The following is a 13381-nucleotide window of genomic DNA, read 5'->3' as shown; positions in this document are numbered from 1 at the left end:
ATATAGATATTTTATATATATATATATTTATGTATATTCACAAATAAAATGAGATGTGCATGATGCGTAAAAGTATATATCTCTTGTATGTACATAGATATATGTACGTACAATATATATACACATACAATGTACATATATATGTCTATATACACATATATATGTATATATATATATACAAGTATATGTGTGTATATATATATATACACATATATATATATATAAGTACATACCAGACACATCTCATTGAATATATATAAACATATAATTAGATATAAATATATAAAAATATAAAAAAATATATGTTTACATATTTTTGCAAATACAGTGGGATGTGTATAGTACACACCATATATAGATACACACCGTTTCACGGCCGACAGAGGGGCACACTCCACGGGAGCCGGCTCCGGAGCTAGGGGAGCAGTGCGCGGCGGGGGAAGGCACCGGGGGAGCAGGTTCCGGAGCGGGCGGTGACCCGGGCGGTGACACGGGACACCCCGTGCTCAGCCCCTTTAAGGCGCTCCGGCGCCTGTCCCTTTAAGGCTGGCCCCGCCCCGCCGCGCGAGCCGAGCGCGCCCCGGCGGCCCCAGGTACGGAGCGGGCGGGGGAGCCCCGCGGCCCCTCCGGGCGCGGGCCGGGCGCATTCTCCCTTGTCCTGTCCACATACAGATGCGGAGTCCCTGTCTGACTTCCCCATAGCCCTTCAGACACTGGAAGGTTCCTATTAGTTTTCCACTCAGCCTTTTCTCCAGGATGGAAATCCCCAACTTTCTCAGCCTGTCTTCACAGGGCACATGTTCCAGTCCTTCTGTCAACTTTGTGGCCTTTTCTGGGCTTGCTCCAGCTGTTCCACATTCTTCTTATTTTGAGAGCAACAGAACTGCTGTCAGTTCTTCATATGAGGTCTCACAAGAGCAGCATAGATGGGGAGAATCACCTCCCTTAACTGATGCCCATGTTACTTTGGATGCAGCCTAGGATAATTTTGGCTTTCTGGGCTGCAAGTGCTCACTTCTGTCTCAAGATGTTTTTTATCTCCCCCAAGTTTATCCCCGCAGGGCTGCTCTGAATCACTTCACCCAACCTAAAGGTGTGTCTGAGATTGCTGCAATCCAGGTGTAGATCTTTGCACTTCACTCTGTTGAATTCTCTGATATTTACATCACTGAGGTCTCCCCTCTCTAGCCAAGACCTCTTTTAAAGGTCCCTTGGGATCCATCCCTTCCCTCCAGTGTGTTGACATACCACAGAGCTCAGTGTTCTTGCTGAGGTGCCCTCAATCCCAGTGTCCCTGTCACCCGGGTGTAGAAAAGTGTCAGACCCCTGCACCAGTCCCTGAGGAGTGCCACCCATCACTGCTCTCCACATGGACAATGAGCAATTGACCACAACTCTTCGTGTGGTTAACTCAGATAATCTAAGTTAATTATTATCCAGTATTCCAGGTCATAGAAAGATTTGTACCTTTTTTTGACAACAGATGGCTGTCCATTCAAACTTATTCAGTGATACACATGCCCATAAAAATCCAACAGTATACACACACCCTTCGAGCACACATTATCTGCACTGTCATACCAAAAAAAACCCAAAAAAACCAAAAAACAAAAAACAAACAAACAAAAAGGATGGAATTGAAAAATTAGAAATATTGAATACCAAGAATAGATGTCCTTCTTATCCAAGTTACCCTAGCTAATTTTTAACCCTGAATAATCTTTGCTGGAAGTAATGTCTCTCAGTACACCCGTCTTTCTATCTATTTACATAAATATATACATAAAACCAGTCGCACTCACAAGCTTCCCATGACAGTAGTCTGCTATATTTTTTCCACACATCTACTTGGGCCGGGGGCCGCGGCCTCGCTGTCCCGGCGGACGGGCGGGTGTCCGTCCTCTGCCGGGCCGGGCCCGCGGGGGAGGCGGCGCTGGCGGGTGGCAGCCGGGTCGGGGTCAGGCGGTCGCTCCGCCCGGCGCTCACCCGCTGTCTGTGCCGCCCCGGCACCAGGTGCAGGCGCGGCGGGGTTCGGCGCCGACCCTCTCTCCCTCCGTGCCCGGCGCCATGGCCATGAGGGAGCTGGTGGAGCCGGAGTGCGGGGGCTCCAACCCCCTGATGAAGCTGGCGGGACACTTCACCCAGGACAAGGCCCTGCGGCAGGAGGGACTGCAGGGCCCGCTGGCCTGGCCCCCCGGCGCGCCCGAAGCCGCAGCCGTGAGTATCGCTCTGCTCGCCGCGCTGGCTCTGCGTCCTGCCGGGGAGCAGGGCGCGGGGCTCTCGGTGCAGCTGGTGTCGTGTTGTGGTTGTTTGCGGAAAAAGGCCCAGGGGTCACCCGGAGCAGGGCTGTAGGGTGAAGGCACGTTTGTGAGCACTCAAGGGATGTTGGTGGCTGTGGTGAGCTGTGTGCCTTGCTGTCACAGGCCCTAAGCCAGACAGTAGTGGGAGGAGGTTGGACAGGATCCCTCAAAGTGTTCCTGCTCCTTTAGCTAGCAGCTAGTGCAAGAGAAATGTTGACAGGCTAAGCACGAGGAAGAGGAAGATATAATCTAATTGGGTCACACTGTGTGTGAGTAGAGAGGGGCATGGGATCAATGTTGACACAATTGCTCACTGTTCCCTGCAGGTATCCAAACCACTGGGAGTAGCCACTGAAGATGAGGTAAGAACAGATTTCTTGGTCTTCTTGTAGCTTTTGATTAATCTTCTTAAAGCTTTTCTCATCCACTCTGTTATTTTACCCCTTACCTGATGCTAATATTTTTTTCTGACAAGCCCTTCTTTCCCACTCCATGGCTCTGCCTGTTCATCTTCTGTGCAATGTCTTTGGCAGCTGGTTGGAGAGTTTCTGCAAGCTCAGAATGCCCCTTTGCTGTCCCGTGCACCCCAGACCTTTAAGATGGATGACCTGTTGGCTGAGATGCAAGAGATTGAACAGTCAAGCTTCCGACAGGCCCCTCAGCGAGGTGAGGGGAGCTGAAGTAGGTGGAGAGCTGGAAGAGATCTTGATGTTTATGGTTAAGCTCCTAGCAGGGTGATTCCTATCTATTGAGCTCTTCTGAGATTGTATATGGAGTATTGTTTCTGGATTTGGGCTTCCCAGTACACTGATTTACTGGAACAAGTTCATCGGAGATCGATAAGATATTCAGGGGAGAGGAATCCATGTTGTAAGAGGAAAGGCTGAGGGACCTGGACATTTTAACCTGGGGAAGAGGAGTCTGAGGGGCAGGGAGTGAAGTGTTTTGTTGCTGTCTTCAGCAGCCATGGTCAGGCTCTTCACAGCAATAGTCAGGAGAAGGACAAAGGGTAATGGACACAATTTGTGGAAAGGGGAACTGACTAGGTATGTGGAAACATTTCTTCCCTTGGAGGAGGCAGTTTAGTACTGGAACAGGTATATAGGGAGGCTGGGGAATTGCCAGCCATGGACAAATTCAGAATTTACCTCATAAATGTCCTGAACAACCTCATCTCTAACTTTCATGTTAGTCTACTGTGAGAACTCTAGCAACCTCCAGAGACTCCTTCCAAGTGAAATATTTCTGTGATTTTATTCTAACAAAGAGAAAGATCAGAGGTGATTAGGGCTAGCCTGGAACCCATAAATGATGCCTTTGGGTGCTCCAGTTCTCACTTCTGTTTTTTTTCCCCTCATGTAGCTCCAGGTGTGGCAGCCTTGGCACTGTCTGAAAACTGGACCCAGGAATTCTTGGCTGCAGCAGATAATGCTGGTGACGTCTCTTCAGATTACAATGAGGCTGACTGGTCACAGGAGTTCATTGCTGAAGTGACAGGTGAAGTGTCCTTTTTTGGAATTACTGTCAAGATGATGTCCAGTCACATGCCTGTGTGTAGTGAAGAGCTATTGAATGTGAAATTCGAGTATTGCTCTGGGCCCAGCAGTCAGTGTTTCCTGTAGCAGCCTTAGTGGGGTGGAGGATAGGAAAACTGCTTTTTGATGGTGTTATGGTTAAGTCAAATTATGAACAATGTGGTGTAAGGGTCTTTTGTTGTTAACTTAGGTTACTTAGGGAATTTTGGAGAAGCATGCTGTTTAAACTGCTTTTATAAAAGTTATGATTCAACTGCTGCAAGTTGGAGATGACCTTGTACTACTTCTTAATTACATGTTTTCTAATTCCCTCTCCTAAGGCTAAATTTGCCTTTGGTGCAAAGGTAAATTCTCTTTAGTGTGCTTTGGTCAAATATTTTGTGTCAGCTGTATGAAGGCAGAGGGATGTTACTGTCTGGAAACGTGCAAAGTGTTTCTGGCCCAAAGGTTAAGCTTTATTTGAAAAGCCATCCTATGTTGTGTATAGAAGTGGCTCTGGAATAGGGTCCTGTTACCACACATGCCCTAATCTGGAAATTATGGAAAAGAAACAAGTATATGCTATTCTCCAGGAGCGGCCACTATAGAAAGCTGGGTAGTTCCACTCTTTGACCTTCACTCTTTATATTTCTGAAAATATAAATTAGCGTTACAAAGGTCTTTGAGAAAGTTCTGATGAAAACCTAGTGCTTGTAGGCTGTGCTTTTGACAGAGACTTGTAATGCGTTGCTAATTTTCTTGACCTACATAGTATCCCACAGGGAGCAGATTAATAAGTTGTGATATTAAAGTAGAAAATCATACATTTATCGTCACCACAGTGGCATCTGTATTAATTCATTGTCTGAACCAAAGGCTTGGTTTTTAGATCAGCATTAACAAAGGTGTGGTGATCTGCCTGTCTTACTTTTCTCCGTGTTCTTCCCGTGCAGATCCACTGTCTGTGTCTCCTGCCAAGTGGGCAGAAGAATACCTGGAGCAGTCAGAGGAGAAGCTGTGGCTGGGGGAATCAGAAGATCAGTCTTTGGCAGATAAATGGTGAGTCTGACTTATCAAGGCGAGCTGTTGCTGCTAGGCACTTGGGTGGGTGAAGCACTTGGAAAGGTGATAGATATCTGCTGTGGCCTGAATGCTTTTGAGTCATTTAACTTAGACTGGTGTTCTCAGGCCTTTGGTGTCAGAGAAAGGCAGAAACAATGCTTGCAAACTGAAGTTTTTAAGAGTGTAGCTTTTCTGTTCTCTAGTTCCAGGAAGATACGTTGATTATGTAGGCTAAATTAATGTCATGCCTGATGGAAAGCTCCCTAAAGTAACTTCAGGAGTATGTTCAGGAACTTTTTTCTGCAGCAGATGCTTTTTGCTAGACTCTACTAATTGTAAACTTTCTAATGTAATTCTTTCTATCTGACAAACCACTTCCAGCCTTTCCTTGACATATTTCTAGGTTCAGCCTTCTGCGTATTATTTGAATGTGTTTTTTTGTGGTAGGTTAAAGATGGATCATCTCTCTGTAGGTATCTGTTGAGTACAATCAAGTTTTTCAGTTAAAGAAGCAAAACACACACAAGCAATTTGGGCTTCTAAGATGTTTCCTTACAAAATTTTTGTATATTTGGACTCTCGTTGCACCCAGCTTTTGGCTTCTCTGATAACTTTCCGCAAATAATGGACATTCTTGAGTTATTTCCACCACTTCCAAAACTTCCCCAAGACTGAAGGTAGTGATAACACCTCAAAGTGGTCCTATCCTGCCAGACAAGACATATTGAGTTGTCATTGCTGTAAGCCCTCAATCCTCTGCAGAGCTGATGCTTTTCCAAGGCACTGTTTTCCTCTTCAGTGGGCATGACCTACTTTCTTTGTTCCTGGATATATGACCTTGTTTCTGGTAGTGCTAAACTTGCAATGTCTGATGGCATGTGAGCTTGGCAAGGAATCCAGACTGCTCTGCAGAACTGTGCTGACTCTGTAATTGTTTTATTCTGCTGCTGTTGGTGTTAGTCACTTGCTCAGCTAATGTAGTAGTAATTTTGAATTTTTACAGATGGATAATGGTACTGAATCACTTAGGAGAAACCCAGAATCTTTGAGGAGGGGTTGTATCCCTCAATACTGTTGTCTGCCCCATTGTGTAGACTCTTGTTAGTTGCTTGGTATCAGACTGTCTCTTTCCCTTTTACTGCCTTGGAACACAGGTATGAGGAGTACCAACCTGAGGATGATCTTAAGAAAACTGTTACTGATTTCCTCTCCAAAGTGGATGATCCGAAACTCAAGAATACTGAGGTGAGAAATCTGACTGGGGCTGAGATTAATTATCACTGTGAATTAGTAATTACATAATTAGTAGTAATTATGTTACTGTGAATAAAGGGTGTGGGGAATTGAGAAGGGTGAAGGTAGTAAAGGAATAAAGCCTCCTGTTGTCCCATGTTTCCATTTCTTCCCTGATTCCTGGGAGTTGAACCCTACAATCCACTTCAGATATTATCCATCTCCACTCTTGTGAAGTCCGGTCCTTCCCACCTTTCTGGACCTTTCGTGCTCGCTCTGCAGAGAGAAGCCCTCTTAGTGAAGGAGGGGGGCACGGGCTGAGGGCTTGTGGGCACAGCATCTGCCCAGCTCCACCCTTGTTTCATTTCTCTGCCGCAGTTCCTAAAGTTTGTCCGCCAGATCGGAGATGGGAGGGTATCGATCGAAGCTAATCAGGTGACCCACAGAGACCAAGATCAGGCAGAGCAATGGGCAGCTGAGTTTATACAGCAGCAGGTAGGAGCCCCAGGCCTGTATGCTCTGAAGGAAGAAAGCATTTTGCCACAGTGCACAGTCTGGGAGCAAAGGAAAATGGCAAGTCCAGCTCTCAGCAGTGCTGAGGGAGACAAGGGAGGGGCTGTTGGGCTCTTAGCAGAGTCTAGCCAGAAGATGGGAATGTATCTGGACAGTTTGAGCTTTCTCATCTCCCACAGCATCTGTGAGGAAGAGGAGATTCAGATGAATTTGTTTCTACTTCATAGGCCATCAGTTCTTACTGATGGGGAGGAGGGGTCATTACAGACCCTCCTGCTGTTTTGGGACATGCCCTGAGGTTACCAAATTCTAAAAAGAAAGGTGTGTTTCTGTTTCCAAACTCCCAGGGGGCATCCGATGCCTGGGTGGATCAATTTGCGCGATCTGGGAACATGTCAACTCTTGATACGGAATTTGAGCAGGCAAAGGCTGCTGTGGAGGTAAAGCTGGCTGAGAAGGAGGGCTGGGGTGCCAACTGAGAGCCCTTGGTAGGGTTACCTCTTTCCTTTGCATGCTCTGAGGAGGGCTGGAAACATTCAGGAGGGAGTTCTCTGGCATGTCTGTAGACCTGAGTTTTTGGCTGAGGTACTCCAGTCACACTTTGTTCTCCCTTCAGTCAGATGTGGAGTTCTGGGACAAACTCCAGGCAGAATGTGAGGAGATGGCCAAGAGAGATGCAGAGGCTCACCCTTGGCTCTCTGAATATGAAGACCTCAACTCCTCATCATACGACAAGGTAGGGGAGAACAGGGTCTCTCAGCCCTAGCACTGTGGTGGGCTGTCCAAGCAGTGTGTCTGTCTCGCTCTGAGCTCCACAGACTCTAAATGCTGCTGGGATTCCTTCTCACACTGATTCTTTGCTGTCACTTACACGCTTGTCCCAGATCAGGTAGGGGTTAAATACTGTTTTCACTTGGGCTTGTCTGCAAATGTTGTCTGGTTCTTCTCCAGCACGATATGCCAGTGAATACCGGGGTTCTTTGCAATGAGTTCAAGTGTTGTGTCCCCTGGCCCTGTCCCTGCCCCTCTCCCCCATTCCCCTCCAAGCTAATAAGATACATACTAAATGTTTTGTCTCTCTATTAATGTAACTCCAGGTTTGGTTTGGGGGGTTTTTCCAGCGCAGAGCGGCAGGAAGAACCACCCTTGTTCTCTGATCTGCTACAAATTAGCAGTGAGGATGAGGTTCTGACTGGCTGGTCTGCAGCTTCGGTGTTCCTGATGCAATAGGACTAGACTGTACTGTGCTGTAGAGAGTGCTCTTCTCCCCAAGCCTGTCTCCTAGCTTTAGCCCCTGTGTGTCTGTCTGTTCTGCTAGGGTTACCAGTTTGAGGAAGACAATCCCATGAGGGATCACCCAGATGCGTTTGAAGAGGGGCGGAAGCGCTTGGAGGAAGGTGACCTCCCCAATGCTGTCCTGCTCTTTGAGGCTGCAGTGCAACAGAAGCCAGATCATATGGAGGTGAGTGGCAGCAGAGACAACAGGCTGAGCTGTCAGGACAGTTGTCCCTTCAGTGTTAGGACCTGTGCAGGGTGTATGAAAATACCTCATTTTTCTGTGGCCCTGGGTTTGTAGCTGATGTGTGTGAATCCTCAGGGAGCCCCTCTGAGGGAGGAGGATTCTGACTTAAGGTCACTTACAGGAAGCACAAAGTCATCTGGCCCAGAGCTGTGTAAAGTGTTTGGAGCACATGAGACTGTGCATGGAGCCAAGGCAAGGAGTTCTCATCTCTCAAGTTGCTTCTGTGAAAGTCTTTATTGGCATTGTAAGTTTGGAGGAGCTTATGGCGGATCAGTGCTTTCTGTATCCGTATTAAAATCTAATTCTGAGAAGCTCATTAGATCAGGGTTCTGACCAAGTCTTTCATCTAGGTGCTAGGAAAAGATGTGACCCAAAAAGGTTGGGTGTTTTCACAGTCTTAATTGAAGCTGTGGGCCAAAGAAGGATTTTTACTCTGAAGGCAAAGTTCCAGCTCCTTGTTAAGTGAATACTTTTTGCCATAAATCACTTAAGCTTCTGCAGGATGAATTGAGAAATGGAATAGCCTGTGTGCCTTTTTCCAGGGGGAGAGGACATGGATATTTTTGGGAAGAATGCAAATACACTCATGTGGTGCCTTTCTGGAGTGCCTGCCTCAAGGATCCAGGGCCACTAAATTTTCAGCATGTCTTGTTGAAGCCCTCCTAATTATATATGACTGGACATACATAATTTGATTACCCTGAGACTTAAATGTGAGTGACATTTTAGAACAGACGTCTTGACTTCTGAGAATAGCTGTCTAACTTTCTAGGGTATTGGTAATAGGTGAAAAGTAAGCAGAAGGTTTGAAGATCTGCTTTAGCTTTAAAGTGGTCAAAAGGTGTTAATGCCCTTCTAGAACTGTTGCTTTTTTCTCATAGACAGTGTGGGCTGTAGGCTGAGCATAATGGAGAGGTAATTGAAACCTTAGGGAAGAAATCTTGGGCCAATTCTGGCTAGCTGTGTTAAAAACATTCTGAATTCTTCTACTGTGACTGCAAAATGTACAGGAGAAGTCAAGACTTCACAAATGGTACAGTGATCTAATAGACATGAACAATTGCTGTGAAGGAAATGTCACATTTGCTTTGATCCAAGTCACAACTTTACCTTGAATCTCTTCAGCTCTTCAGCTGGCAGAACACTGCAGTTCTTGCTGGTCAGCTCTGCTTGATTGTAGCTAGCTGTGTGTGGTGAGGCACGAGAGATTCAAGGGTGTAGATTGCCTTCTGCAGGGCTTCTGTGTCTTTGCTAATGAAACAATTTCCTTCCTTGAGGCAGTGGCTACCTCATTTTGTGACTTATTCAAAAAGCAGGTACATAATGCTGACCCACCAACTATCTAGCCTATTTTGGGCCAGGGGGTGGCTATCAACATAAAGTGAACAGATACTTTGGATTTGATGCCTAGTTAAATATTCCTTATATCAGCTGCTTGGAGGTGGAAGTCATTTTCATGTACTGGTGTCATCATGATTGGAAATTCAGTAACATTAACAGTGCTTCTACTTTCAGGTCTGAAAGTCAACTCTCCAAGGTTTCTACTTGCTAGTGGACCACTGCACAAGTACATACAGCTGCCTGCCTCGGCGGTCTCCTTATTATTAGCACTGCTGCTATGCCATTTTGTTCTTGGGAAATAGGAGATGTGCATTTTTCTCCTTCCTCTGCAGCTTGACCACAGTTAGAAGTTAAAAATGGAGATTCTGTGATCTAAAAGTGTAAAACTACCAACAGTTGCTTTATGATAGATTTCCAGGTAGACATTCACTTCTGTTCACTATAACAATGCCAATTTTGCTGTCTTTGAGGCACGTGCCATGACATTTGTCTATCTTTTGAGGGGAACTTAGACCTGTGGCTAATGTGTATACTTTGGTCTATTTGATCTCACTCTAAAGCTGTGCAGGATAATATGCTGGATTTAATCTCTGTGTTTGCGGCTTATTGACTGATTTTTTTTTCCTCTCCAAGTCTAACTTTGTACATCTATGTCTTCCCCAGGCCTGGCAGTATCTGGGAACCACCCAAGCAGAGAATGAACAGGAGCTTTTGGCAATCAGCGCTCTCAGACAGTGAGTATTGCTGCAGAGCTGCTGAGTGTGGCTTCTTGTTGGGTGTGTAGGGCCACAAGAATGACATGGCTGTCATGGGGTGCTCTGTCTTGATTGTTTTACCTCCAGTGTCTGGGTGTCTTCCACACTGATTTAATGCTGCTTTCACTTCTCTTTCTTTGCCCTGCAGGTGCCTGGAGCTGCAGCCTGGGAACCTCACAGCTCTTATGGCTTTAGCAGTCAGCTTCACCAATGAGTCCCTGCAGAAGCAGGCGTGTGAGACCCTGCGGGACTGGCTGCGCCATAAACCAGACTATGCCCACCTGTTCAACAAGGAACCAGAGGAGAGTGTCTCAGGGACAAACCTGGGGCCTTCCAAGCGTGTTCTGAGTTCCCTCCTCTCTGAGTGAGTTATGGTTACGAATTCCAGCCTTCAGCTGAAAGGCTTCTTGGAGGGCTCAGATAGGAGTAGAGCGAGCAGCCCAAGGCCAGCTCTCTCCACAGTACACCAGTATCCTGTTCTGTGCTTTTCCAGCTCGCTGTTCATGGAAGTGAAGGAGCTGTTCTTAGCAGCTGTGCGCAGCAACCCCTCAACTGTGGATCCTGATGTCCAGTGTGGCCTGGGTGTCCTTTTCAACCTCAGTGGCGAGTACGAGAAGGCTGTGGATTGCTTCAGTGCCGCACTCAGTGTGCGCCCCAATGTAAGAAAGGGGCAGACGGGGGGTGCTGGAGGCACTTGGAGGTTTATGGGTGAAGATTTGGAGGAGGTGCTGCATGTACGAGAGGTGCATGTTTGGAGTGGAGGACTAAGACAGATATATGGGGAAGAAGTGGCTGGCTTGGAGCTTTAGGAGATCCAGTTCATCTAGCCCTTTCTCTGTGCCCATTCCTCCAGGACCACCTTTTGTGGAACAAGCTGGGTGCCACCCTGGCCAATGGGAATCGGAGTGAAGAAGCTGTGGCCGCGTATCGTCGGGCACTGGAGCTCCAGCCAGGATACATCCGCTCTCGCTACAACCTGGGCATCAGCTGCATCAACTTGGGCGCCCACCGGTGAGCACAGGATGGGCAGCTCTGCTGTGGCCTGTGGGTTTGTGTGTGTCTGTGGGAGACAGACTGCTGTAGGTTATGAGGGCAGGGCCACACTGCCTGCAGCCTTCTCTTGGCATAGGAGAGCAGAGCGAGTGTGTGGACTCTGCCCAGAGATCCAAGTGTCATGCAGTTACAGGTGGACTAGAGGCCACCTGGACTCCTGATTCTTGTAGAGAGAAAAGGGGGACCTGTGGTTCTGGAGCGGAGTAGGATCTGGGAAGAGGAGGAAACTGTTTTGGAGGGGAAATACTTTAGAAGCAAATGGAGAAGGGAGTGTGAGATGAACCTTTCCACTAAGCATGTGAATGTTCTCCTGTTGACAGTGAGGCTGTGGAGCACTTCCTGGAGGCTTTGCACATGCAGCAGAAGAGCCGAGGTCCGCGGGGGCAGCAAGGAGCCATGTCTGACAACATCTGGAGCACGCTGCGCATGGCCCTCTCCATGCTGGGGCAGAGTGACCTGTATGGGGCAGCTGATGCCCGTGACTTGCCCACACTGCTGAAAGCATTTGGCCTCCAGCAGTGACTCTGGGATAGGCTCCCCTGCGAGTGCAGCGGTTGCCGAGCCCAGCAATGACCTTTCTTAGGGAGAAAATGTTCACAAGGGTTCACACACATCTTTGCCCTGGTAGGGCAGATCATTGGCAACTGTTTATTTTTAAGTACCCCCCTGGTGAAATGTGCAACTTCCCCAACCTGTCTGTTGTGGCCTGAGCATTTCTGAACGGTTCACGTTATCACCTCCATGACGACTGACACTGCTGCTTCACAGATGATCAAAGTGGGGAAGACAGCGGCATCCTGCCCTCTTGCCAGACTGCATTTGCAGTAGTGCCCAGCTTGGCTGTGAGACCTTGGCTGTGAGAGCCATTCTGCAGACTGCCTGCAAGGGCGTGTCTCGAGTTCAGGCTGCTTTGGAGGGATGGGATTGCTGTTTCACCTGAAAGGGTGAAAATTTGTGGGGTTTGAGCATGCTTCCCCATGTATGTGCTTGCATGTATGTATATGTGGGTTACTAGGGAAAACTGGGGCAGTAGTCCCCTTTTCTGGCCACTGGTGACTTCATGGTACAGCCAGATGCTACTTTCTCAGTGTCTCTTCATGAACCTTTTAAGATGAGAGTATTGTACTGATGCTGGGAACAAGGGTGGAGGCCCTTACCCTGTGAGGGTAAGGGGAGATCCCAGAGTTCAGGTTTGAGAGAAGGTGATAGGAATATCTGAAATGTCTGAAATTGTCTGAAATGTAGTCTATGGTGGGGAAAGGGATGAAGTCTTAATTTTCTCTTGCTCATCTGTCATCTTGTGTGTAACTGAATCTTGTTAATTATAAATATCTGTATATGATTCTATTGGGGAAAATGTTTTTTAATTGTAAAGTATTTTGTATAATAAAGGTATAAGCCCACTGCTTTTCAAAAGATAGGTTAGACTCTTTCTCTGTTTCTCTCTCCCCTTTTGACCCAGGTTTTGCTTTATTGATAGCTCGTATGCAGGTGAAGCTCAAAGGACCTCTTTTTGCTGTAGCCCCAGGCTTCAGCTCAGCGAACCAGCAGAAGAGCTTCCCTGTGCCAAAAGCTCTCTTTTTTTCTTGCTCGGGTTTAGAGGTCAGTGATGCACTTTTTTTCCATCTTCTGGCCCTTTGCAGAGAGGGAAGTTGTGTTACATTTTATCACCCATTTAAGGAATCCGACTGCTGCAGTTGTCAGGGCTGGGGGCTTAAGCAGGAAGCGCTGCCCCTTCCTGTTCCACCAGGCACCTGTTTTTTCATACCTCGACCTCACAGGCTTGTTTTTCTCTGCTGGAGCAGAAAGTGTGTGCAGAGAACAGTATTTGCTGTATATTTTCTGAGCTTTATTTTCCCCTGTATCCTCCATCCAGCCCTGTGGCACTGGGACCTACAAGCCCTGTTCCGAGACTGCCGCAGTGCATGCAATACAGCCTGCTGCTTTTGCGGTCTGAAAGGAAGGGCAATGCTACTTCTGTGTCCTGCTCACCCACACTGCTGGTCAGCAACGTCTTTTTGTTTTTACTTACCTCAGTCCTCTGTCAGATTCTTTGCTTGGTGAAATTAAATATTAATGCCTATGCTG

At 47.3% G+C, this 13381-nt stretch overlaps 1 protein-coding gene across 2 annotated transcripts; it reads left to right on the top strand.

The window, feature by feature from the left end:
* Positions 1-557: 557 nt before the first annotated feature.
* Positions 558-12709, top strand: PEX5 (peroxisomal biogenesis factor 5). 2 transcript variants are annotated; one of them, XM_041410975.1, is made up of 16 exons: positions 558-593; positions 2014-2217; positions 2627-2662; positions 2834-2966; positions 3663-3797; positions 4768-4873; positions 6031-6121; positions 6488-6604; positions 6970-7062; positions 7239-7358; positions 7941-8084; positions 10149-10219; positions 10389-10604; positions 10734-10899; positions 11094-11251; positions 11614-12709. In XM_041410975.1, the coding sequence occupies exons 2-16, from the start codon at positions 2068-2070 to the stop codon at positions 11813-11815; spliced, it is 1938 nt and encodes a 645-aa protein (XP_041266909.1). In that variant the 5' UTR covers positions 558-593; positions 2014-2067; the 3' UTR covers positions 11816-12709. The 2 variants fall into 2 exon arrangements, with proteins under 2 accessions (XP_041266909.1, XP_041266910.1); XM_041410976.1 differs by lacking the exons at positions 558-593; positions 6488-6604 and having other exon boundaries at positions 1854-2217.
* The last annotated feature ends 672 nt before the right edge of the window (positions 12710-13381 follow it).

Source organism: Onychostruthus taczanowskii, unplaced genomic scaffold (assembly GCF_017590055.1).
Source record: "Onychostruthus taczanowskii isolate IOZ18803 unplaced genomic scaffold, ASM1759005v1 scaffold34, whole genome shotgun sequence".
NCBI lineage: Eukaryota > Metazoa > Chordata > Aves > Passeriformes > Passeridae > Onychostruthus > Onychostruthus taczanowskii.
The sequence above is the reverse complement of the archived record's forward strand: the minus strand, read 5'-3'. Positions and strand labels throughout refer to the sequence as shown.

What these genes read in the sequence shown, in the direction of transcription:
- PEX5 (XM_041410975.1), top strand. Translation starts at nt 2,068, where the DNA reads ATGGCCATGAGGGAGCTGGTGGAGCCGGAGTGCGGGGGCTCCAACCCC. An exon ending in GCGCGCCCGAAGCCGCAGCC is followed by an intron (nt 2,218 to 2,626) that starts GTGAGTATCGCT and finishes TGTTCCCTGCAG; the next exon opens with GTATCCAAACCACTGGGAGT. An exon ending in GTTCATTGCTGAAGTGACAG is followed by an intron (nt 3,798 to 4,767) that starts GTGAAGTGTCCT and finishes CTTCCCGTGCAG; the next exon opens with ATCCACTGTCTGTGTCTCCT.